The 25,407-nt window shown below is 43.3% G+C and overlaps 1 protein-coding gene across 2 annotated transcripts in view; it reads left to right on the top strand.

The window, feature by feature from the left end:
- LOC115128222 (glycogen synthase kinase-3 beta-like) overlaps positions 1 to 23,988 on the top strand; it is a 42,347-nt gene extending 18,359 nt beyond the window's left edge. Inside the window, exons 2-11 of one of the 2 annotated variants that reach the window (XM_029657891.2) lie at positions 1,852 to 2,045; positions 8,301 to 8,384; positions 16,629 to 16,739; positions 16,854 to 16,984; positions 17,149 to 17,255; positions 17,745 to 17,842; positions 18,053 to 18,160; positions 20,343 to 20,529; positions 20,783 to 20,881; positions 21,046 to 23,988. In XM_029657891.2, the coding sequence (XP_029513751.1) occupies positions 1,852 to 2,045; positions 8,301 to 8,384; positions 16,629 to 16,739; positions 16,854 to 16,984; positions 17,149 to 17,255; positions 17,745 to 17,842; positions 18,053 to 18,160; positions 20,343 to 20,529; positions 20,783 to 20,881; positions 21,046 to 21,110 (1,184 nt within the window). In that variant the 3' untranslated portion in view covers positions 21,111 to 23,988. The remainder of the gene's footprint in view (positions 1 to 1,851; positions 2,046 to 8,300; positions 8,385 to 16,628; positions 16,740 to 16,853; positions 16,985 to 17,148; positions 17,256 to 17,744; positions 17,843 to 18,052; positions 18,161 to 20,342; positions 20,530 to 20,782; positions 20,882 to 21,045) is intronic. The other variant, XM_029657900.2, reaches the window with a different exon arrangement.
- Positions 23,989 to 25,407: the final 1,419 nt, after the last annotated feature.

Raw genomic sequence — 25,407 nt, 5'->3', positions numbered from 1 at the left:
GCTCCTACCTGCCAGGCTACCTACCCGCCCCTAAGGGCTAAGGTCATGTGTTTGTGTGGCTGATGTGTACGTTTCTCACGGTTTCAGGAAGTGAAGAGGCATGAAACGATCCTGCTGGATTGTGTAGACAGTTCTATTTTCTCGCTCTCTGAGGGAGGGAGATACAGCGTGCATTAGTGTGTGTTTCTGCAGGTCTAGTTGCTAAGTGTGTGAGACTGCATCAAGGCTGCTGGAATAATTACTGCTGTTTAACCTTTTCTCTGACACACAAACAATTGACCAAGTGAGTGTACTCCTTTTTCAGCATAGCATTCATCCACTGTCTCATTTTGACAGGTTCAGAACCAGCAGGCGTTTGGTATCGAGAGTCTGTCTGTTAGTGTTGGCTCAGCAGCATTAACACACCACAGACTCATCCAGCTGATCTTTTCATTGCCCGCCTGCCTTTCAGCACTGCAGCTACACTTCCCACAGAAGCAGCTGACGGTAGTCAGCAGTAGAGTGAATTCTGCTGTGATAGTTAGAACAACTCTGTCATGTACTGTCTCCCAAGCAGGTTGGACAATGATCCAGACTAATATGGAAGAGTTATTTTTATTTTTTATTTTATTTAATCTTTATTTAACTAGGCAAGTCCGTTAATAACAAATTCTTATTGACAATGACGTCCTATCCCAGCCAAACCCTAACCCGGACGACGCTGGGCCAATTGTGCACCGCCCTATGGGATACAGCCTGGAATCAAACCAGGTTACACATTTAGCAAATGTATAACCTAGTTTCCCTGGGTCTTGTGTAAGGGATGGGTCATGTTAATGGCATCTGACTGTCTGTGAGGGAACTATAGGCTATAGGAACCAAGGGTTTAGGTGGCTAGGGAGTCAATCGGTTTATGGATGTGAGTGGGATCGAGATTCAGTATCTGTGTCATTGTAAGTGTGAGTGAGAGTCAGGAAATTGGACTGATTTTGGATTTTTTACTTAAATGTATTATCTTGGCTTTGACACCCATGGATGATAATAATATGAACAGGTTTCACTCCTAGCTAAATGTGTGCTTGGTTGCAGGGGCTGAGGGTGGTGGTATGGCTACGACACCCACCACAGCACGCGACACACACCACGGCACGCGACACCCACCACGGCACGCTAGGCAGGTCTGGTTATCCTTTAACAAGGAGTTAACACAGACTTTAACCCTGACACACACACACACACACACTCCAGCGCACTTCAGTTTAAACCCACTTAAACAGGAGTAGGCCTCCCAATAATCCCAAGGCAATGGGCTGCTGTGCAATTTACTGTAGAGGAAGGAAAGGGAGGAGAGTTATATGTGAACCTGTCTCTATTCCAGTTTATGGATCCTGACTGTACCAATCGTCTTGAATAATCTAATTCATGGAAGTCACTGGCCGAGATTCAAACCCAGTCCCACGGATGTTTAGTCATGTATGACTGTTAAAATGTGTGTATCATATCTTAGTAATATGATCATGTAATAACGTGTGTGTCAGGCTTAGTAAAATGACCCTAACAGTGTGATCATCTGAGTGTGTCGTAGCTAGTCTCATTTACTGATTTCCCCTACGGTCACTGCACTATCTTTTTTTTGTACCTTTATTTAACTAGGCAAGTCAGTTAAGAACAAATTCTTATTTTCAATGACGGCCTAGGAACAGTGGATTAACTGCCTGTTCAGGGGCAGAATGACAGATTTGTACCTTGTCAGCTCAGGGATTTGAACTTGAAACTTTTCGGTTACTAGTCCAACGCACTAACCACTAGGCTACCCTGCCGCCCCAATCTCACCCCTTCTCTCCCCTCCTCCTCTCTCTGTCCTCCCTCCAGGGGACAAGGATGGCAGTAAGGTGACGACGGTGGTGGCCACCCCAGGCCAAGGGCCCGACAGGCCCCAAGAGGTCAGCTATACAGACACCAAGGTGATTGGGAATGGCTCCTTCGGAGTGGTCTACCAGGCCAAGCTGTGTGACTCTGGAGAACTGCTGGCGATCAAGAAGGTTCTGCAGGACAAGCGGTTTAAGGTGAGCGAAACTGCAGTCACAGACACACACACACAGTTTCTCTGATCTCTCATGAAACTAACATCCTTCAATCATCTTTCAATCTTTTTCTTCTACCTTTTCTTTGTAACGGATGACTTTCATTCAGAGAGTGTGTGAGTGTGTTCATCTGTGAAGCATGACTCCATCCGTTCACACTACTGTTGTCTTGCCTTTTGTGAATGGATCACAGGCACCATGTTAGTAGAGCAGAGCGAGACAAACACACACACTAAGTGTCAGTCAGTTCACCACCACTCTCACTGACTACTACAGAAACAAACTCCTAAATCCAAAGCTGTTCATATCTGCTCAGTTGTATCAGTGAATGCAACGATGGCTGCTCTGTGTGTGTGTGTGTGTGTGTGTGTGTGTGTGTGTGTGTGTGTGTGTGTGTGTGTGTGTGTGAGTTCAGGATTGTCGCCATAGTAACCGGATTTCTCCTGGGCCTCAGGATACCATCACTATCCCCATGTAGGTCTGTGAATAGGATTGACTGATGTGTTGTTGTTGTCCCTTAGAGGAGGGAACATGTCCCAGCTCCTTGTTGTGTTGACAGCCAGGCCTGTTGGTGATGTCACCATTAGAATGCTGGCACTGGCCAGTGTCCTGCTGCTAGCTGAGAGCCTGAGGACAAAGACACAGACAGACAGTCCTAGAGAGAGAGAGAGAGAGAGTCTTCTTTTCTCTATTTACATTAGCATTAGTTACTAGCTTGGGATTTTCATTAATGTCACTAGCTTTGGAGTGTCATTTGTCAGGTCATTAGCTTTGGCTTTGGAGCAGTAGATGTACTGAACAGTTGGACAGAAGTGATATGTTGGTTTGAGGTATTGTCTTTTTCAGAGTTCAACATAGGCTAAGATTAGCAGCCTAGCTAGCAGTCTCTGCCAGACAGGCTAAGATTAGCAGCCTAGCTAGCAGTCTCTGCCAGACAGGCTCGTAAGGCAATAGCAGACTTAGCTTCTAACACATTGTTTCTTACTCTTTAGGTGTTGTTTTCCCTTTATAGCAGCCAACCCCCATCTTTTTCTCTCTCTCCCTATGTAGGGGCTGTTAGGAAGAGTGAACTCGATGACTGTTGAGCGCTAAGTCTCCTCACATGACTGCTACACACACACACACACGCCTTCATTTTTTCCACATTTTGTTAAGTTACAGCCTTAATTCGAAAATGGATTAAGAAAATTTTTATTTAATCAATCTACACATAATACCCCATAATGAAAAAGCAAAAACTGTTTTTTTTTTATGTTTGCTAACTTATTAAAAATAAAAACAACAGAATACCTTAATTACATAAGTATTCAGACCCTTTGCTATGAGACTCGAAATTGAGCCCAGGTGCATCCTGTTTCTATTGCTCATCCTTGATGATTCTACAACTTGATATATGAGTCCACCTGTGGTAAATTCAATTGATTGGACATGATTTGGAAAGGTGCACACTTGTCTATATATGTTCCCACAGCTGACAGACAGTGCATGTCAGAGCAAAACCCAAGCCACGAGGTCGAAGGAATTGTCCTTAGAGCTCCGAGACAGGATTGTGTTGAGGCACAGATCTGGGGAAAGATACAAAAAAATGTCTGCAGCATTGAAGGTCTCCAATAACACAGTGTCCTCCATGATTCTTAAATGGAAGAAGTTTAAAACCACCAAGACTCTTCCTAGCGCTGGCCGCCCGGCCAAACTGAGCAATCGGCGGAGAAGGGCCTTGGTCAGGGAGGTGACTAAGATCCCACTCTGACAGAGCCCCGGAATTCCTTTGTGGAGATGGGAGAACCTTCCAGAAGAACAACCATCTCTGCAGCGCTACCAATCTGGCTTTTATGGTAGAGTGGCCACTCCTCAATAAAATGCACATGACAGCCCGCTTGAAGTTTGCAAAAAGGCTCCTAAAGGACTATCAGACCATGAGAAACACGATTCTTTGGTCTGATGAAACCAAGATTGAACTCTTTGGCCTGAATGCCAAGTGTCACGTCTGGAGGAAACCAGACACCGCTCATCACCTGGCCAATACCATCCCTACGGTGAAGCATGGTGATGGCAGCATCATGCTTTGGGGAAGTTTTTCAGCAGCAGGGACTGGGAGACTAGTAAGGATCAAGGGAAAGATAAACGGAGCAAAGTGCAAAGGGATCCTTGATGAAAACCTGCTCCAGAGCCCTCAGGACCTCAGACTGGGGCGAAGGTTCACCTTCCAACAGGACAACGACCCAAAGCACACAGCCAAGACAACTTAGGAGTGGCTTTCGGACCATAATTTTCACTTGTCTGACCGCTTGCATGATGACAAGTTTCTCACACGACTGGCCTATCTGGGTGATGTTTTTTCTTGCCTGAGTGATCTGAATCTAGGATTACAGGGACTCTCCGCAACTATATTCAATGTGCGGGACAAAATTGAGGCTATGATTAAGAAGTTGGAGCTCTTCTCTGTCTGCATTAACAAGGACAACACACAGGTCTTTCCATCATTGTATGATTTTTTTGTGTGCAAATTAACTCAAGAATATGGACAATGTCAAATGTGATATAGCGAGAAGCACCTGAGTGAATTGGGTGTGCAATTACGCAGGTACTTTCCCAAAACGAACGAAACAAACAACTGGATTCGTTATCCCTTTCATGCCCTGTTTCCAGTCCACTTACCAATATCTGAACAAGAGAGCCTCATCGAAATTGCAACAAGCAGTTCTGTGAAAATTGAATTATTATTATTTGTGCCCTGGTCCTATAAGAGTTCTTTGTCATTTCCCACGAGCAGGGTTGTGACAACTTAAGAATGAGTGTATCGAATAGTGTGTGTATGGCAGGCTTACAATGATGGCAAAAAACAACATTTGAGAGTACGCTGATGCTGGTGCTGTAGGGGTACGCAGCTGGAGGTTGAATGTTTGTGGTGGTGCGGAACTATAAAACGTTTGGGAACCACTGATCTACACTGATTGAAGTGGATTTAACAAGTGACATCAATAAGGGGTCATAGCTTTCAACTGTGTTCACCTGGTCAGTCTGTCATGGAAAGAGATTCATTTTTTGTTCACTCAGTGTATTCTGTCAATAAAAAAACAAGTGCCATTTAAGATACATTTTTTAAACCCGTAATATCAACTGGTTATATTACACCTTGGAACACAATCTTCAAAAAGGCAGTAACCTCAGCAGTGATGCTTGTTTGTAGAAGCCATAGGTGGTGCAATGGCATAGCCTTGTTATGTTAATTTAGCAGACAAGACACTCTAATTTTCTGAGCCCTTATCACAGTCAAGACACACCTATTTTATCTTTTTACATATAAAAAAAACATGACCTATTATAACAGAATAAAATGGAACAAAATATTTTTCAAAATGAAAAAAGTTATCACTGCGAAGTGATGCGCATCTAGCTTCTGGAACAGTTTAATTTAAAACAGGGCTCTGTTAGGCGAGTTGAAAAACCATTTCTTCAGGGTTACAAACCAAAATTTGTTTTCTTTTTGACATACAGTCGTGCAATTTAGTTTATTCTGCCTGTTCTTTGGAATTTTAAACAGATTAACATGAAAACTGTATGTTGATGAATTATTGCGACGACATCTGTCTGGTGAGTAGGCTTAATGATTCTGATGAAAATATGCTCTTTGTCTTTATCAAACTAATGTTGTAGCATTTTTTCAGTGTGGCACCTGTCTACTGTATGCTTAGGGGGGTTATAGCCTAGGCCAGGGATCAGCAAACTTTTCCCAAATTATGTCTGGGTTTAGATTATATATTGGTTACAATGGTTCATGGAGGTTATTTGGTCTGGGAGAAAACGTTATGTGTAATTCCCCTTTAATTGTGCTACTGGCCCTTTTAATTGTGCATTTAGCGAGTGAGGAATATGCCATCTAATGTGCTGGTCTAGCAATGGTTCTGTACTGTTGCTGCTCATTTCATGGCGAAGTTAGCAAATAAAATATACAAATATACTTACTCAAGATATACTTCTGCCAGGTAAGCCTACTTTGCAGTTAACATTTGATTGAGAAGGTTTTGGGGAAAGTATTTCTGTCAACCCACAAGATGGTTATCACATCAACTGGCTACACATGGAGCGATAGAGAAACGTGCGCACCACACAGACAGGGGCAATGTTACTATAAATGAATTGACAGATATTGTTAGGTTTGGCTTAAGCCAATAGTGGCTAACCAGGGGTGGTATAATGTCAATGTTGCTTACATTAGATCATAGCCGGGAGCTTGCGGTGTCTGATACTGTGAGATGTGTTGATGACAGTTTGCGGTGGAACACGTGAAAAGTTTGGTGAGCCACTCATAGGTGGGCTGCGAGCTACTGGTAGATCACGATCGACCTGTTGGAGACGCCTGGCACTAGCAGTTGGCAAAGTAGCTTAAAGGGATACTTTGGGATTTTGGCAGTGGGGCCCTTTATCTACTTCCCCAGAGTCAGGATAACTCGTGGATACCATTTTTATGTCTGCATCCAGTATGAAGGAAGTTAGAGGTAGTTTCGCGAGCCAATGCTAACTAGCTTGCAGATACCCATAGACTTCCAGTCATTGCGCCAGTGCTAGTTAGCAATTGTGTTAGCGCTAGTTAGCAACTTCCTTAAAAATGCACGCAAAGACATACAAATGTTATCCACGAGTTCATCTGACTCTGGGGAAGTAGATAAAGGGCCTCATTGCCAAAATCTCTAAGTATCCCTTTAAGCAGAAAATAGACAGGATGCAATTATTCCAAAACTGCAGCTCATTGTTGGAACACATTTTTTCCTACTTCAATCAACCAGTCCATTTTGAATGTGTGATAAAACTGTTTTTATTTGTAGCTTGGTGTATCACATCAGTTAGTTAGGTTTTTTGAATAGGCATTTATTTCTGTAGGCCTATGGGAGCTTGCGTGCACACTCAGCAGCATGCGTGTATAGAGGGAGTGGTCGGAACACAAATAAGTGAGACATGAAAGGGAATTTAGGTCGAAGAACTGTGATGCTTGGCTTGGTTTCTTTTTTGTTGTGCCCTGCCAATGTACATGTACAAATGGAACACTCGAGTCAAAACAAATGAATGTTGTCTTCAAGGTATTTCAGTTGCCCGTTCGGGCAGGCACAAAGCACATTCCACCAAATAGTTTTACAGTATTTGAAAATGTTTTTATCTCTGGATAAAGATCGAGTTTTGACGTCCGTTCAAGTACTTGATTACTCATGCCCATCCCTAGTGCGTGTGTTTGTAGGATGTTCTGATGTGTGTGTACTCTGCTTTACCATCCTGTTAGTGTCACTGTCTGTATGACAACTTCCATGTTGGTTGTGTGTCATGATGTCACTGTGGTTTACCAGTCTCTGTCTCTATCCTCACCATGTCTCTGTCCCAGTGCAGTATATGACAGGTCAGCAGTAATGACTGCAGTGCCATCTTCTGCTCTGCTCTGCTCCATATGGCACTACCGTCCTTTCCTCTCCCTGGCGCTGGGAAAGAGGGCGTTGCCTGTTTGCAATGCATGCTTGTCTGCTGGCCTGTCTCTGTCTGTGAGAAACAGGAAACCACATTGGAGGATGGCGATGATGTCACTGGCTAGTTGAGGGGGTGTCTCAATGGTAGATGAGATTAAAGTAGTAGGCTAACATTGCTCATACGTGTCTATCCATACAGTACTCTATGTACCATATGCACCGTATGTACAATATGCACCATATGTACCATATGTATCATATGCGCCCTATGCACCCAGTGTACCATATGCTTCCTATGTACCCTATGCACTCTATGCAGGTAGTTTGTGTTTGTCAGAATATAAGATGGTTTTGTGTCTGTCAGTGTACTGCCCTCTCAGTGGTCCTGTTCTTCCTTAGTTACAGGATTACATCCAAGTCATTCCCAACCTCCATTCCCAGTCACCCTCAAATGTCTGCGTATCCCAGGGACATTTCTGTAGTTCTGTTGAACACTTCTGTCTTTTCCGCTTTCTCCCTCTCTGCATTCCACTGTGGATCAGAGGTGTGGCTACTCATCCTCTGTGGGTGGCTACTCCTTCTTTTGGCCTGTTTGACCTGGAGTTCTCCAGATTGAGGGCCAGTAATTATCGTATATTGATGGGAGTCAAATCTCTGCTGTGTTTCTGTAGTCTAACCTGACTCTCTATCTGCTGTAGACCTCGGTGTTGTACTTCTCATGCTGTATCCTGTTGAAACAGTAAGGTAGTATTGACTGACATCTGTCTGTCTCTCTCCCCGTCAGAACCGCGAGCTGCAGATCATGAGGAAGCTGGACCACTGCAACATCGTTCGCCTGCGCTACTTCTTCTACTCCAGCGGAGACAAGGTCCCTCTGCCTGTCTGTGTCCCTCTGCCTGTCTGGGTCCCTCTCTGTCTGTCTGTGTCCCTCTGTCTGTCTGTGTCCCTCTGCCTGTCTGTGTCCCTCTGCCTGTCTGTGTCCCTCTGCCTGTCTGTGTCCCTCTGCCTGTCTGTGTCCCTCTGCCTGTCTGTGTCCCTCTGTCTGTCTGTGTCCCTCTGTCTGTCTGTGTCCCTCTGTCTGTCTGTCTGTCTGTCTGTGTCTGTCTGTGTGTCCCTCTGTCTGTCTGTGTCTGTCTGTGTCCCTCTGTCTGTCTGTGTGTCTGTGTCTGTCTGTGTCCCTCTGTCTGTCTGTGTGTCTGTGTCTGTCTGTGTCTGTCTGTCTGTGTGTCTGTGTCTGTCTGTGTCCCTCTGTCTGTCTGTGTGTGTCTGTCTGTGTCCCTCTGTCTGTCTGTGTCCCTCTGTCTGTCTGTGTCCCTCTGTCCGTCTGCGTCCCTCTCTGTCCGTCTGCGTCTCTCTCTGTCCGTCTGTGTCCCTCTCTGTCCGTCTGTGTCTGTCTGTGTCCCTCTGTGTCTGTCTGTATCACTGTCTGTTTATCCGTATGGCTGAATGTCCTGTTCCTTCTGAGTATTCCTTCTCTGAGTATTCATAACCCATGAATGGTTGAGTTCGTATAAACTGTCATTCACATGGTGATAGGGAGAGCACTGACAAATATAGACCACACTTGTGTGTCCAATCTGTCAGGGTGCACATATGCAGCACTCACAGAATCAGGTCCATGACAATGGGGTAATGGATCCTCCCACCTAGGAAATCTAGTCTGGACTGGAGTTGGGGTGCCCATGCGTGAGGATTAGGGAGAGATGCTGGGATAGAGGGGAGAATGCACGGAGCAGGGGGGTTGCCTGACTAAAGGCCACCTGCTAATTTTAGGAAACACCAGCTGCTAGGGGCCCTCTTGTGAGCCTCACTCTTCTCGTCTCTCTTCTCCATCTCCTCTCATTTCCTCCTACCCCCTTATTCCTCTCTGTTCTAATTGTGGATATCTGGCATAGGGTGATTCGGTTGGGGATTACAACTTTCTCTACATTACATTTTATGGATGGGATACCCGATACAAATCTTACTTACTGTTAGGTTTACAGTTAAAATCCTCCCTCACATTTATGCTTTATAGGAATTTAATCCAGTCCATTCTAAGTCAATTTTTAATAAGTTTAGAATTCAACCCCAAACTAATGAATAAAGATTACTGACCTTATCTTGCAGCTGAGAATTCAATGTAGGTTGGATCTTGGCACCGCCTCTGTCGTGTACCAGTTCGCCACCGGCCTGAAATGGACCCTCAATTTCAGAGGTCAGGTCTTTATCTTACGGATCTCTGATCCGCCCGTGCACTGTTTTCAGCAGTTCCTTGGGATGACAGAGGCAGGTATTGAGATCTGGCTCAAAGGACCAAGTTGTCATGAGAATTGTTATCCCAATGTTCTAACATAACTATTTTATAGCTTTGACCAATTCCCCAGAGGTTGTAAGGCCCTGGTTAATAGAAGAATTTGACAAAGTCTCAGAATTCTGCAAAAGGTTAGTTCTTTATTCAGAGAGTACTCTGAAGTCAAAAATGCAAACAGTAATTTTATAACTCCCACCTACACACACACAGTTTATCACTTTTCTACCAGCCTGGCAGTTTCTAGCCATTCCTCTCCTCCCTAGATTAGAGGGGCCTTGGAAGGGCCCTCTTTCCTGTTGTCACAAGTCGACAGTTCAGTTGGCCTTGAATGTCTCAACTCTACCCAGCTCATATTGCAAAATAGTAACACAATGGTCTAGTCACACACATTATTAAATTATGACTCTAACACATTTCATATAATTATATGATTTCAGGGTGGAATTCTTTAATCATTACTTTAAACATATACATTCCTTTATCAGTTAGCAGTAGCATAGCGCAAGCAGTAGATATAGTGTTAGCAGTAGCAATAGTGTTAGTAACAGCAGTAGCATTAGCTGTTAGCAGTAGTATTAGTAGTAGCAGTAACTTTAGCTGTTAGCAGTAGTATTAGTAGCAGCAGTATAGTTTTATTTAACATTTATCTAGGCAAGTCAGTTAAAAACAAATTCTTATTTACAATGACGGCCTACTGGGGAATAGTGGGTTAACTGCCTTGTTCAGGTTGCAAAACGACATTTTTAGCTCAGGGATTCAATCCAGCAACCTTTCGGTTACTTGCCCAACACTCTAACCACTAGGCTACCTGCCTCCCCACTAGCTGTAGAAATAGTATTAGTAGCAGCGGTAGTGTTAGTAGAAGCAGTAGTAGGAACAGTAGAGTTAGCTGTTAGCAGTAGTTTTAGTAGTAGCAGTAGCGCTAGCTTTAGCAATAGTAATTAGTAGCAGCAGTAGTGTTAGTAGCAGCAGTAGTATTAATAGCAGCAGTAGTGCTAGCTGTAGCACTAGTATTAGTAGCTGAACTAGTGTTAGGAGTAGTTGTATTAATAGCAGCAGTACAATTAATAGTATTAGTAGTATTAATAGCAGCAGTAGTATTAGTAGCAGCAGTAGCACTAGATGTAGCAGTAGTGTTAGTAGCAGCAGTAGTGTTAGTAGTAGCAGCAGTAGTATTAATAGCAGCAGTAGTATTAGTAGCAGCAGTAGTGTTAGTAGCAGCAGTAGCACTAGATGTAGCAGTAGTGTTAGTAGTAGCAGCAGTAGTATTAGTAGCAGTAGTGTTAGTCGTAGCAGCAGTAGTATTAATAGCAGCAGTAGTGTTAGTAGCAGCAGTAGCACTAGATGTAGCAGTAGTGTTAGTAGTAGCAGCAGTAGTATTAGTAGCAGTAGTGTTAGTAGTAGCAGCAGTAGTATTAATAGCAGCAGTAGTATTAGTAGCAGCAGTAGCACTAGATGTAGTGTTAGTAGCAGCAGTAGTGTTAAAGCAGCAGTAGCATTTGCTGTTAGCAGTAGCACTGTTAGCAGTAGTGTTAGTAGTAGCAGCAGTAGTATTAGTAGCAGCAGTAGTGTTAAAGCAGCAGTAGCATTTGCTGTTAGCAGTAGCACTGTTAGCAGTAGCACTGTTAGCAGTAGTGTTAGGATTATTTGGGGTTATGCAAGGTCTGGAATCTGGACTGATTGAACACTTCTCTGGTTCACTCACGTACACAACACACCTCAAACACAGTTCAAGGGCTCTATTTTTGGCTGGCGTTAAGGTGGCGTTAGTGTCAAACGCACGTTAGTTTGCAATTTCATCATGTAAAAACTGCCGCACTGGCATTTTCCAGCCATAACGCCAGGTTCCTCAATTTCACTGTTTATAATATCAGCAAGCTTGTGCTCAGATGGGAGGGGTGGATATATTTGAAGTGTATCCTTAAAAACATGAGCCAAAGTGCTAATTTCAGGCAGCGCTGGCAGGGGTATTTAAACCAACCAAAGCAGATTTTAGCAGTAACGCAGTTGGTAATGGCATGAATTTTGACAGCGGAAATGTGTGACGCACACTGCCCATATGCGCATGGAACAAGATGTGGTTTCGGTGCCTGTATACTTCATGAAACATTTAATGTTTTTTCCCCATTTTGCTTTATTTGATTAAAAACCAAGCATAGCCTTGTCTGCTTGGGGATTTGATCCAGAAACCTTTCGGTTACTGGCCCAACGCTCTAATCACTAGCGTGTTTGGCTTGTGATACCGCTTGGAAATAATTGTTAATCCCCAAAGTTGTATTAAAAGATCAAGTTTGAGAGGAGCAAAACAGTGAGCTGACGTTCCCCTTTTTATGTATTGTAGGCGGGCCTGCATTATTTTAGCCATGCCTTGTACGTACATAACTCCTCCATTATGTAGGTTACATCTCTCCATGAGAACCTTGGTGAACCTCGCTTTTAGAAGTTATTTTCCTGTAATAAATGTTTGTTTTCCATTTCATATTTTTAAAACCCAAGCCCCTTGTAGGCTACTCTTACACTAGGCCTACTATAACGAAGGTTGATTCAACAGCAATGCCTCATGTTTTGTTTTTTTCCCCGGTGATTTTATACAGTGCCTTGCGAAAGTATTCGGCCCCCTTGAACTTTGCGACCTTTTGCCACATTTCAGGCTTCAAACATAAAGATATAAAACTGTATTTTTTTGTGAAGAATCAACAACAAGTGGAACACAATCATGAAGTGGAACGACATTTATTGGATATTTCAAACTTTTTTAACAAATCAAAAACGGAAAAATTGGGCGTGCAAAATTATTCAGCCCCTTTACTTTCAGTGCAGCAAACTCTCTCCAGAAGTTCAGTGAGGATCTCTGAATAATCCAATGTTGACCTAAATGACTAATGATGATAAATACAATCCACCTGTGTGTAATCAAGTCTCTGTATAAATGCACCTGCACTGTGATAGTCTCAGAGGTCCGTTAAAAGCGCAGAGAGCATCATGAAGAACAAGGAACACACCAGGCAGGTCCGAGATACTGTTGTGAAGAAGTTTAAAGCCGGATTTGGATACAAAAAGATTTCCCAAGCTTTAAACATCTCAAGGAGCACTGTGCAAGCGATAATATTGAAATGGAAGGAGTATCAGACCACTGCAAATCTACCAAGACCTGGCCGTCCCTCTAAACTTTCAGCTCATACAAGGAGAAGAATGATCAGAGATGCAGCCAAGAGGCCCATGATCACTCTGGATGAACTGCAGTGATCTACAGCTGAGGTGGGAGACACTGTCCATAGGACAACAATCAGTCGTATATTGCACAAATCTGGCCTTTATGGAAGAGTGGCAAGAAGAAAGCCATTTCTTAAAGATATCCATAAAAAGTGTTGTTTAAAGTTTGCCACAAGCCACCTGGGAGACACACCAAACATGTGGAAGAAGGTGCTCTGGTCAGATGAAACCAAAATTGAACTTTTTGGCAACAATGCAAAACGTTATGTTTGGCGTAAAAGCAACACAGCACATCACCCTGAACACACCATCCCCACTGTCAAACATGGTGGTGGCAGCATCATGGTTTGGGCCTGCTTTTCTTCAGCAGGGACAGGGAAGATGGTTAAAATTGATGGGAAGATGGATGGAGCCAAATACAGGACCATTCTGGAAGAAAACCTGATGGAGTCTGCAAAAGACCTGAGACTGGGACGGAGATTTGTCTTCCAACAAGACAATGATCCAAAACATAAAGCAAAATCTACAATGGAATGGTTCAAAAATAAACATATCCAGGTGTTAGAATGGCCAAGTCAAAGTCCAGACCTGAATCCAATCGAGAATCTGTGGAAAAAACTGAACTGCTGTTCACAAATGCTCTCCATCCAACCTCACTGAGCTCGAGCTGTTTTGCAAGGAGGAATGGGAAAAAATTTCAGTCTCTCGATGTGCAAAACTGATAGAGACATACCCCAAGCGACTTACAGCTGTAATCGCAGCAAAAGGTGGCGGCGCTACAAAGTATTAACTTAAGGGGGCTGAATAATTTTGCACGCCCAATTTTTCAGTTTTTGATTTGTTAAAAAAGTTTGAAATATCCAATAAATGTCCGTCCACTTCATGATTTTGTCCCACTTGTTGTTGATTCTTCACAAAAAAATACAGTTTTATATCTTTATGTTTGAAGCCTGAAATGTGGCAAAAGGTCGCAAAGTTCAAGGGGGCCGAATACTTTCGCAAGGCACTGTATCATTACATTTTACATGTATTTATTGTTGTTGGAAATAAAACAGTGCTTGTTTTTCATTTAATTTTAATTAAAGCAAATTTAGTAGAATAATTCACTGGTTTTATGGTGAGAACGGCCGTGGCGCGCATGCAATGCCAGTGTGGATGCGATCTGTAGATGGTTCCAATATGCCTATAAAATATTATATTTGGGAGCAGTATAAGGGTGAGTAGACATTCTCCCTTTCTCTTTATATTGGTTCTTTGTCCAGCTACTGTGAAAAGTTTGGATGTGTGTAAAACCCTCCATAGTCTGCATTGTTTTAATATGATGTACCCGCAGGGAGAAAGGATGGTGCCTGTAAGTGTATTTACACATATAGCCTGATTAGAATTTCATTAGAATTATTCACTCTTTTTTTAGGCCTTATCAATAATGAATTGAATCTTGCATATTGACAACGTTTGGGATGTCCATGCTCAGCCATAATGCAATTTACAGTAGGCCTAGCCCCTACATCAGTGTTAATGCTATGTATATATTTCCACATTGAAGCCATGAAATGACTTAGAACAATGTGGACTGCACAACAGGTTCATGTTAACATATTTAGCAAAGATGGGATAGGTCTACATTTAGTTATTTTGTGTCTGTAAGCTGTTTAACAAACTATAATGGACTAACATTGGAGTTGATTCCAAGGCAGTACATAAAACACTGTAAATACACAATTTGAAGCAACCACATATTTAGCCATGGCGCACGTTCTGATTGGCCAATGAGGGGCCAAGCCTTGACACACCCACAACTTATTTGTTCATCTACACTACCGGTCAAAAGTTTTAGAACACCTACTCATTCAAGGGCTTTTATTTATTTGTACTATTTTACTTGTAGATAATAGTGAAGACATCAACACGATGAAATAACACATTGAATCATTTAGTAACCAAAAAAGTGTTACACACATCAAAATATACTTTATATTGGTCACGTCTGCTCCTCCCCTCCGGCGTACGATTATGCACACCTGGCACTCATCATTACGCGCACCTGTTAGTCATTATGATTCACACCGGGACCCCATTACCATAATCATTTCCTCCCCTTTATATGTCACTCTCCCAGGTTCACTCAGCAGTTGGTATTGTTCTTGTGTACCGGGGTACTGCCTTATGTTAATGTTGTGGTCTTGGTTTTGTTGTTTTATTAAAATGTTTCCTCTGCACCTGCTTCCTACTCACTGCCCCAACATTACAATATTTGAGATTCTTCATAGTAGCCACCTTTGCCTTGATGACAGCTTTGCACAACCTTGGCATTCTCTCAACCAGTATTCTCTCAACCAGGAGTTCCCACATATGCTGAGCACTTGTTGGCTGCTTTTCCCTCGCTCTGCAAACCCGATTCATCCCAAACCATCTCAATTTGGTTGAGATCAGGGGATTGTGGAGGCCAGGTCATCTGATGCAGCACTCCATCACTCTTGGTCAAATAGCCCTTACACAGCCTGGAGGTGTGTTGGTTCATTGTCCTGTTGAAAACAAATTATAGTCCCACTAAGCCCAAACCAGATGGCAATGCTAATATCTTTATATGTCTTTGACAGGATGCCAGGCTCATGCTTTTTAACAGTGCTCAAGTCTTCCTAGTTGAATATGTACAGACTTGTAGTGTGAATTATTCTGAAATGAGTGCTAGTGCTCCCTCTCTCTCTCTGGGCTCTCTCTGTGCTATGTCTTTCACTCTCTTTCTCTCTGTAAATCCTTTTCTCTCTGTAAATTATGTTGAGGTGTGAGCACCATCACCTTAGCCTGTAAAAAACATTTATTGTCAGACTGGATGCCATGTCTTGGGGGGGTGTGGGTGTGTGCGTGCGTGCGACTGTATGTGTGTCTACGGTATGTGTGAGAAAGAGAAAAGGGTCTGTCCAGACAGAACCATTCTAGTAGACATAATTGTGTCAGATTGGCAGTCTCTTCAGACTCCATGATAACACTAGCTCACATGAACAGCCAGCTACACCTGCATTGCTTGCTGTTTGGGGTTTTAGGCTGGGTTTCTGTACAGCACTTTGAGATATCAGCTGATGTACGAAGGGCTATATAAATACATTTGATTTGATTTGAGCTAGCTTCTCACGCTACAATCTGTCTCCTCTGGTTAGTTTGCTGACTGGATCTGCTAACAGATGGAACAGGGAGAGGAGTCTAGTAGGTGAGAGAGAGAGGAAGCGGGAGAAAGTAGTGGAGGAGTGGAAGATGAGTGAAGTGGAAAGTTGAGTTGGGTTACATGGTACTCATAGACCTGCCGCTTCGCTCCGCCCTCCTTCTGGACACCTTCAGGGGCAGTATGGGATGAAGTCTGAGATCAGAGATGAGGAACGGCTGGCATGGGACCTCACGGCAGACTGTTGACCTCCACCAATCAGATCAGAGGAAGAGGGATTGAGTGGTAGGCTTGCTATAGGGGTGGGGTGCAGCGCCCATCCCCCTGGTGCCCTCGGCAGGAAATGACATCACTGTCTGCAGCAGTGAACGAGAGAGAGCGTCACTGATAGTCAAACAATAGTTACATTGTGCGTGTGTGTTGCCTAACCCCCCTCTCTGTTACAGAAGGATGAGGTGTATCTGAACCTGGTACTGGACTATGTTCCTGAGACGGTCTACAGAGTGGCCAGACACTACAGCCGAGCCAAACAGACCCTACCCATGGTCTATGTCAAGGTACCTGTGTGTGTGTGTGTGTGTGCGCGAGTGCACACTGTTTCCATCAAATGTGTCCTTGTCCTCTGCTCTCCATTTCTAATGTGTGCATGTTCTCCTGTGTGTGTGTTGTAGTTATATATGTACCAGTTGTTCAGGAGTCTGGCCTACATCCACTCGTTTGGGATCTGCCATCGGGACATCAAACCCCAGAACCTGCTGCTGGACCCCGAGACGGCCGTGCTCAAACTCTGTGACTTCGGCAGGTCAGTTTAAACTATGTGAAAGAATCTGCAGTTCTCAATAGCTTTGATTGGCTTTGATGATGATGATTATGACAGTGATGGTCATAACATGGTGACGATATTGATGAGTATGATGATGAAGAGTGTGTGACTGACAGTATGTTGTGCTGATGTTCTGTCTCCAGCGCTAAGCAGCTGGTACGCGGAGAGCCCAACGTGTCCTACATCTGCTCTCGCTACTACAGAGCCCCCGAGCTCATCTTTGGTGCCACCGACTACACCTCTAGCATAGGTAGGCTAACTGCTAAACCCCCATTTAAATTAATATAATTACACCTCTAGCATAGCAAGGCTAACTGCTAAACCCCCATTTAAATTAATATAATTACACCTCTAGCATAGGTAGGCTAACTGCTAAACCCCCATTTAAATTAATTACACCTCTAGCATAGGTAGGCTAACTGCTAAACCCCCTTATTTTATTTTTTGTAACCTTTATTTAACTAGGCAAGTCAGTTAAGAACAAATTCTTATTTTCAATGACGGCCTAGGAACTGTGGGTTAACTGCCTGTTCAGGGGCAGAACGACAGATTTGTACCTTGTTAGCGCGGGAGTTTGAACTTGCAACCTTCCGGTTACTAGTACAACGCTCTAACCACTAGGCTACCCTGCCGCCCCTGCTAAACTCCCATTTAAATTAATATAATTACACCTCTAGAGCCTCTAGAGCAAGTATGCAAATCACAACATCTTCCTGTTTATGCTCCGCCCCCTCTACAGATGTGTGGTCAGCTGGTTGTGTGCTAGCAGAGCTGTTGCTAGGGCAACCAATCTTCCCCGGCGACAGTGGAGTGGATCAGCTGGTGGAGATCATCAAGGTACTGAAACCTGCCTGTCAGTTCTGGTGTTTGCCACCAAATTCTCTCTCTTTCATCGAATGAAAGTTGTCTCTCTCGCTCTCTCCCTGTTGTTCGCAATTGACCCTCTCTACACGGCTCACGCTCTCTGTCATCTTCTCTCCCTCCCTTGTCTCTTCCTCCCCCTGTCTCCACCTCACCCTCTTCTCCTCTGCTGTCTCTGTGCTATAGGTTCTGGGGACCCCTACACGGGAGCAGATCCGAGAGATGAACCCCAACTACACTGAGTTCAAGTTCCCCCAGATTAAGGCACACGCATGGACTAAGGTGAGTCAACAGGTACAGGAACTATTTTACTACTCTACAATCCACTCCCTCCCCTAGCATCATTTCTCTGTGCTCGCCTCGTCAGCCTGCCAGGCATTCATCTCTGCCATCCCATTAAATCTGTATCCCCCAATTATGAAAATCAATTCACCTAGGAACTTCATGATGGGCCCCACCTAGATCTGTAAGGATTGGATAGGTGTAAGCAATATGGTAACAACTCCATCTATCCAGTAGGCTAGCTGGGGTTTCTACCTAATTGCTTACAACCATCAGGTTCTTTCTAATCTGCAAGGGCACATGAAGAAGTCATCGGGGCCCGGTTTCCCAAAAGCATCTTAAGGCTAAGTTCATCGTTAGAACCTTCGTAGGAGCATCGTTAAATCTCAGAGCTGTTTACCAAAACCACTGTTATTAACGTTGCACTTGAAAACGATCGTAATCTAACGCATGCCTCAGACCACTCGTAGAACAGCTAAGTGTGTTGTTAGATGCTTTTTGCCCTCCCGCATCACTTTACACACAGAAGATCTCTGCTAAACATAGAATCACATGGTTTATCGTCTCTCCGTGGCCACCGATAACTGCAGAACAAAGTTGATTACGAATACAAAGTTACCAATGTCTTTGCAATTGATACAAACAAGCAACGTATAAAAAGATGCTTCAAATGAATGACTGCATTCAAATATAAACAGTAGGCTATAGGCCTATTTCAATCATATTGAAATAATGTACAATTCATGCTCAATTCATTGCTATGTGTAGGTTACTGTCTGTAATTTATCTTAATATATTTCATGATGTGTAGCCTAAGGTGGGCACTGATGTGCCGATTTGGTGCATTTTTATTGGGTAAGCATTAGAATAAGCTGTCTTCGATTTGCAGCCGTAGGTTTTAATATCTCTCTATGAGCTGATTCGTCGTCAGTATTGTGAAATATTTATAATGTTAAAGAATGATTTAAATGTAAAAACTGATCCGAGTGCAGCGCCTCATTTCTTTCGATCCTACAGTATCGACATATGCTCCAACAACGTACTTAGCGATCGTTCTCTATGCGTGGTGTTTTGGGAAACGCATGTTACATCTTCATCTGTTGTAGGAAAGATGCATCTTTAAAACACTTGTGAGCCAAGTTCCATCACTATTGGGAAAACGGGCCCTGGTCAGGTCAGTGATAAATTCAACAAAGGGAGTTAGGAAAGAGGACATTGTACAGTATTTGAACAGGGCCCAGCCCTGCCCACTGCTCCAGCATTGGATAACCCCTTAGCCAATAAGCAGGCAGTGTTGTAGAGCAGGTCCTCATGGTGGCGTTCCAGACTCCACCTTGTGGTTGTTCTGTAGTACTGCAGCCCCCTAGCCACCCAGTCTCAAATCAAATTGTATTAGTCACGTGCCGAATACAACAGGCGTAGACCTTACAGTGAAATGCTTACTTACAAGCCCTTAACCAACAATGCAGTTTTAAGAAAATACCTAAAAAAAAGTCAGAGATAAAAATAACAAATAATTTAAGAGCAGCAGTAAAATAACAGTAGCGGGGCTATATACATGGGGTACAATGTCAATGTGCGGGGGGCACTGATGTCGAGGTAATTGAGGTAATATGTACATGTAGGCAGAGTTATTAAAGTGACTATGCATAGATACTAACAGAGAGTAGCAGCAGCGTAGAAGAGGGGGGCAACGGAATTAGTCTGGGTAGCCATTTGATTAGACGTTCAGGAGTCTTATGGCTTCGGGGTAGAAGCTGTCTCTGTGCTGATCTAGAGTCTCCTACCCTGCCGCTGTAGGGCTGGGCCCTTTACACTTGAACTGGAAAAATATAAAGGACAATTTATGGACAAACTATTTCGATATAATTTATCCAAGCTTACTAACCCCAATAGTTAAGTTTATACTATATTTATGTATACCACCCTCACCTTTGTGATGACCTCAGTCAGTTAAGATAATATCTGTAAGATAGGAAGTAATAATGACATTCTCCATTTCATATCAATAAGCAGAAATGTATAAATTGATAACTGAAATCCATAGTCTTCACACCTCTCTCACATCTGCTATCATGACAACATACATCTTTGTGTGCATGATACTATCTTTCAATTGAGTGGTTAACTGATTCCAGTCTTGTCTTTGTGATTGGCTCCTTGACTCTTGTCCTTGCGTGTGATTGGTTGCTAGGTGTTCCGGCCCCGTACGCCACCGGAGGCCATCGCCCTGTGTTCTCGGCTGCTGGAGTACACGCCCACCTCGCGCTTCACCCCCCTGGAGGCGTGTGCACACTCCTTCTTCGACGAGCTGAGGGACCCCAACGTCAAGCTGCCCAACGGGCGAGAAAAACCCTCCCTCTTCAACTTCACCACGCATGGTACTGCACTGTTTTTTTTACCTTTCTTTCCTCCCAGTTTCATTGGTACAGAGAGACTTGTTTTAGTGTTTGAGTTGACTGAAAGACACTTCTCCTTTATGTATAATGATGAGGTCTCTGTACTAATGTTACCTGCTGTCATCTGTGTGTGTGTGTGTGTGTGTGTGTCACCTGTGCTTGAGGTGTGTTTTGATGTATTAACCTGTGGTGGGTGTAATCTGCTGTGATCTGGTGTTTCCTGTCTCTCTCACAGAGCTGTCCAGTAATCCCTCGCTGGCCAACATCCTAATCCCCGCCCACGCCCGCACTCAGGCCGCCGCCTCCACCCCATCCAACGCCAACGCCACCACAGGTCAGACCCACACTTCTTCATTCCTCCATCCCTCTCCATCTTCCCTTTATTTTTTTCTCTCTCAGGAACATTTCTTATTAAAACACCTGTTTTATCATTGATAAACATATAAATGGATGTGTAAATTAGTGAACAATCTTTGTCTCTCCTGTCCTCATCCCTAGATGGTAACAGCACAGATCGCAGCCCTAACACAATTACTGCCTCCGCCTCCAACTCCACCTCCTGAACCCCCCCGCCCCAGCCAGGGGTGATGCCAGTGGAGGGATGATGACATGGCAGGGTTTAAAGCAGATGACAACTACAACAACAACTCCAAGTCCCCCATCTAGGTGTTTGATTTCTGCAACCTACTCCACTGTGGACATCTTTGTCTGTTAGAAGGAAGGAGTGGTGGGGGACAGGGGAGGCTGATGAAATATAAGAGTATTCATATATAAACGTACCCTATATACACAATACTAGCCTGCTAATGTTTCCAAGAGGACAATCCTACGTATCAAAGTAGTTAGCTGACCCCACACCCTCCTCTTCCCTGTCCACAATGAAGCCCACCCCACACACACACACACACACGCACATTAACACGAGGGATCAGTCCCTTCCTCATGCCCTCTCCATAACCCACCCCTTCATGTTCTCATCACTTACCTCTGACCCCCTGCTTGGGATGTCTACCCTGGCTCCTCCTGTAGTGCATGGCCTGAGTAAGGTTAGGAGTGCCTAGAGTGACCTTTCACCTTTTACCGCTGCATTGACCTCCATACTTCTGCTAATTAGGCATAAGACACACACACTTAACATTCTTACAAACACACCCCATGCATGAAGGTCCTGATATATGTGGACACGGATGTCAGAGGTTTGCTCTGGGTTATTTTGAAACGGTTAGCGAACAGTTCTATTCTGTTTTTATTTTTGTTTTATATTCTCTGGGCTCGGGTTGGGTGGGATCATTTAGATTGATATGCGTGACATGTCTGGTTCTGTGTGCTTGTGTTATATATATATATATATACACACAGTTTATATATTATGTTGCATTATGTACAAAAATATATATAGATATATGAAACTTCAATGGCTCAGAATCCATAACGGTAAGTTGTTGGCTCACAGAGCAGGGGCAATATTTGCTGCTGCCTAAAGACATGAAGAGGCAAGGTGGTGGTATCTCTATTGCTGGAAAAATACTCTTTTTTTCAGCAGTCCCTTTACTATTTCCCTGTGTGTCATCCTTGGTATGTTAAGGCTGTAGACCGGACTACGTGTTGCTCTATTCCTTAACTTTCTCTCTCCATTGACGTTGTCACTGTGTAGTAGTGCTGTCAGTTTCTAGGGGATGCCTCCCCCACACCTGCTCTGTCTTTACATGAAGACATTTTAAAGTCATGTATACTTTTCCTTCAACTCATGTGCCAAACTCCAGATCAACAGCTAGCGTCTACCCTCTAGGCACTTGATTTGGAATTTCAGACATGGTTTCTGGCTAGATTGCGAGAAGTGTTCTTATCTAGGCCTCTGTCACTCCTGGCTCTCTCTTATTGTGACCACTGACTCAGTGTTTGTCTAATATTAATCTGTTGGTCCAACGTTAATTTAACGTTAGTCTAGCGTTCATCTCTTTCTCTGCATCTCTCCACCTGGACCACACAACCACCTCACTGGTACAGGCTCTGAGTCGAGCGTCTTACTTACCCAGACATATTCACACAGGTTCAATATGACAACACAACTACACAATGTGTATATGTACAGTTCATATGCTCCTCACCAAATCCTGATTTATGTATATTGTATTTTATGTTGTGATCGTGGTATGTGTGTATATATGCAGACCCATGTACTGTTTATGAGCAAAAACAAAGATATGGGGGAGAAAAGAAATGAAAATAAGAAAAAATCAGGGCAATATGTTGGAGATTGTAGATGATAATGATGCTATATCTAGCCGTATAGTTCAACCTTTACCTGTACAGTACAGTAGATAACAAGTGTATTATTGTAACAATAACTAGTCATGTATAGTGTATCTATAGTTTGGAGTGCCTTTGCTTTCATACACCTTCGCCTTGCCCCCTCACCTCCTACCCCCTTCCACAACATGACCTTGCATCCCTCTTTAGGTGCCGTTTAATGACTTGCTGCCCCCCTCTGAGCTCAGTTTCAGTCTAGCGTTGTACCAATGTTAGATCAACTTTAGCATTTTCTCTTTCTCTGTATGTACACATTCTCCTTGGTGTCAACATGTCTTATTCATCCTCTGTTTTCCCTATGTTAAGGTTATGACAAATCTGTAAAAACACATATATTGTTTGAGATTATTGACCTGATTTGAAGCAAAGTTTGCTTGAGTTCAATGTTTTTTTAATGATTTCACTAGGATGCACAAATATTTTACACACACGCACACTGTATCCAGGGTTTAAGTATGGGTATGAGGATTGCCTTTTTAGGTCAACAGTGTCATATACATTAGAGTACAGTATGTATTCAGTCAAAATGTTGCTTCTGGTATCAAAGCCATTAAGCCAATTGATGATATAGATTTTGTGACAAGCCATTCTCAGAGGAAATGCAGTACATTCTCTTTTCCTTACCTCCTTCCCTCCGTCTGAGAGATATTCAGTATCACCCAAGGGGTTTGTCATGCCTCACACCCGTCCCGCTTGCTGTAATATTTGCTTTCATTGACGCGTTGCTATCTATCCCATCACCAGGTCTGTGACCACTCCCCCAACTCCAGAGTGAACCATGTCAAATCACACCAAAACATTTTCAAACAGTTGCCAAAAAAAGAACAAGGATAGTGGACTATAAAATATACAGACTATGGCTTCGCACACACTCTTGTGGCAGAAGAATATGCTATCTGGATTTAAAGAAAAAATAAAAGATAAAAGCCCTGTATAACAATACTACTAGTACTACTCGAATGCCTCTGTTTGTGACTGACATTTTTATTTCATTTTGAAATGTTTGTTTTTATTCTGTGAAGGTATGCTAAATGTTCACCCCTGTAAATACTTTCCCTTGCGTGCCCTGAGGAATAGTTCCCTGGTACTGTCATTTGCATTAAATAAAGAGTAGGATAGCCTGGAAATGAACTAGTCTTTGCCTCTGTCCGTTTGTTCTCTCACTGTGTGTGTTTGATCCAGTGGCAATGCCCTGTTGTGATGTCTGGTATAGAAACAAGTATGTTCAGTAGAACAGCAGGCTATAATGACCAACAGCCCAGTACATGACTTCCCATCCACTTGATCCAGCCACACATTCTACACTTCTGAGATAGTCAAATTTGGTCTTTATTTGAGGGTTAGATACAATAGAGCATTTTAGGTTATGACAATTTAAATGTAAAATTCATTTTTGGTCACATTTGTTTGACAGATAACAGCTTTCCAACAAAAGAGCGTAAGGCTAAGGCCACACAGACATTCAAACGCAAATGCATTTTTGTCGGTCAAAAGTTCTACTCGTCTCAACTGTTTTCCAGACATCTTGTGTGTTTTTTGACAGATACTCATCTGGGTTGTCCATCATCTACTAACGGATGACTTTCATTGAAAAATGGTCACAATCAGTACATTTCAGACAGAGTCAAATCTCTGTGTTACTATACCCGAATAGAAGGACAGCCTGAGGAACTGTAGAGCAGAGGTTATTGGTAGGCAGTGCTGGTCACAAGGCGGAGGTCCAAGGTGGTGAGTGCTGGCCATGAGTGTGACTGCAGCCCTGTGTCTGCTAGTGTTACACCACACAGGAAGATAAACATTTATGACAGAAAACAACATTGCCCCAACACTCACAAAGCCAAACACATGTCCATGTACTGTTCTTGTCAAGAAAACACAACCCAACCATCACAGAATACATGTCCATGTACTGTTCTTGTCAAGAAAACACAACCCAACCGTCACAGAATACATGTCCATGTACTGTTCTTGTCAAGAAAACACAACCCAACCTTCACAGAATACATGTCCATGTACTGTTCTTGTCAAGAAAACACAACCCAACCTTCACAGAATACATGTCCATGTACTGTTCTTGTCAAGAAAACACAACCCAACCTTCACAGAATACATGTCCATGTACTGTTCTTGTCAAGAAAACACAACCCAACCTTCACAGAATACATGTACCTACATTTGTAACATTCTTCATCACATAAGATTTTCTATTACACTTTGATTCTAATTGTTATTTTCACACACACAGTTCTGCAATGAGGGTCAATTGATATGGACTAGATCAGGGGTAGACAACCCTGTTCCTGGGATGCCGCAGGTACTTCAGGACTTTGTCTACGTACCACACCAGACCAACTGAGCTCATTGATCAGTTCAATGATTGACTAAATTCAACACACCTGGTCTTCCACGTTGGTTAAATGAAAAACATGAAGTGTATGCAGCACTCCGGGTCCAGCGTTGCCTACCCCTGGACTAGACTGATGATTTTATCTCACATTTAACACTGGAATCCATAGTGGTGAAACTGCCACGTCCATTTCGCAATATTAC

This window comes from Oncorhynchus nerka, linkage group LG1 (genome assembly GCF_034236695.1).
Source record: "Oncorhynchus nerka isolate Pitt River linkage group LG1, Oner_Uvic_2.0, whole genome shotgun sequence".
Classification (NCBI taxonomy): Eukaryota; Metazoa; Chordata; class Actinopteri; order Salmoniformes; family Salmonidae; genus Oncorhynchus; species Oncorhynchus nerka.
Note: the sequence above shows the minus strand (reverse complement) of the source record. Positions and strands in the feature narration are given on the sequence as shown.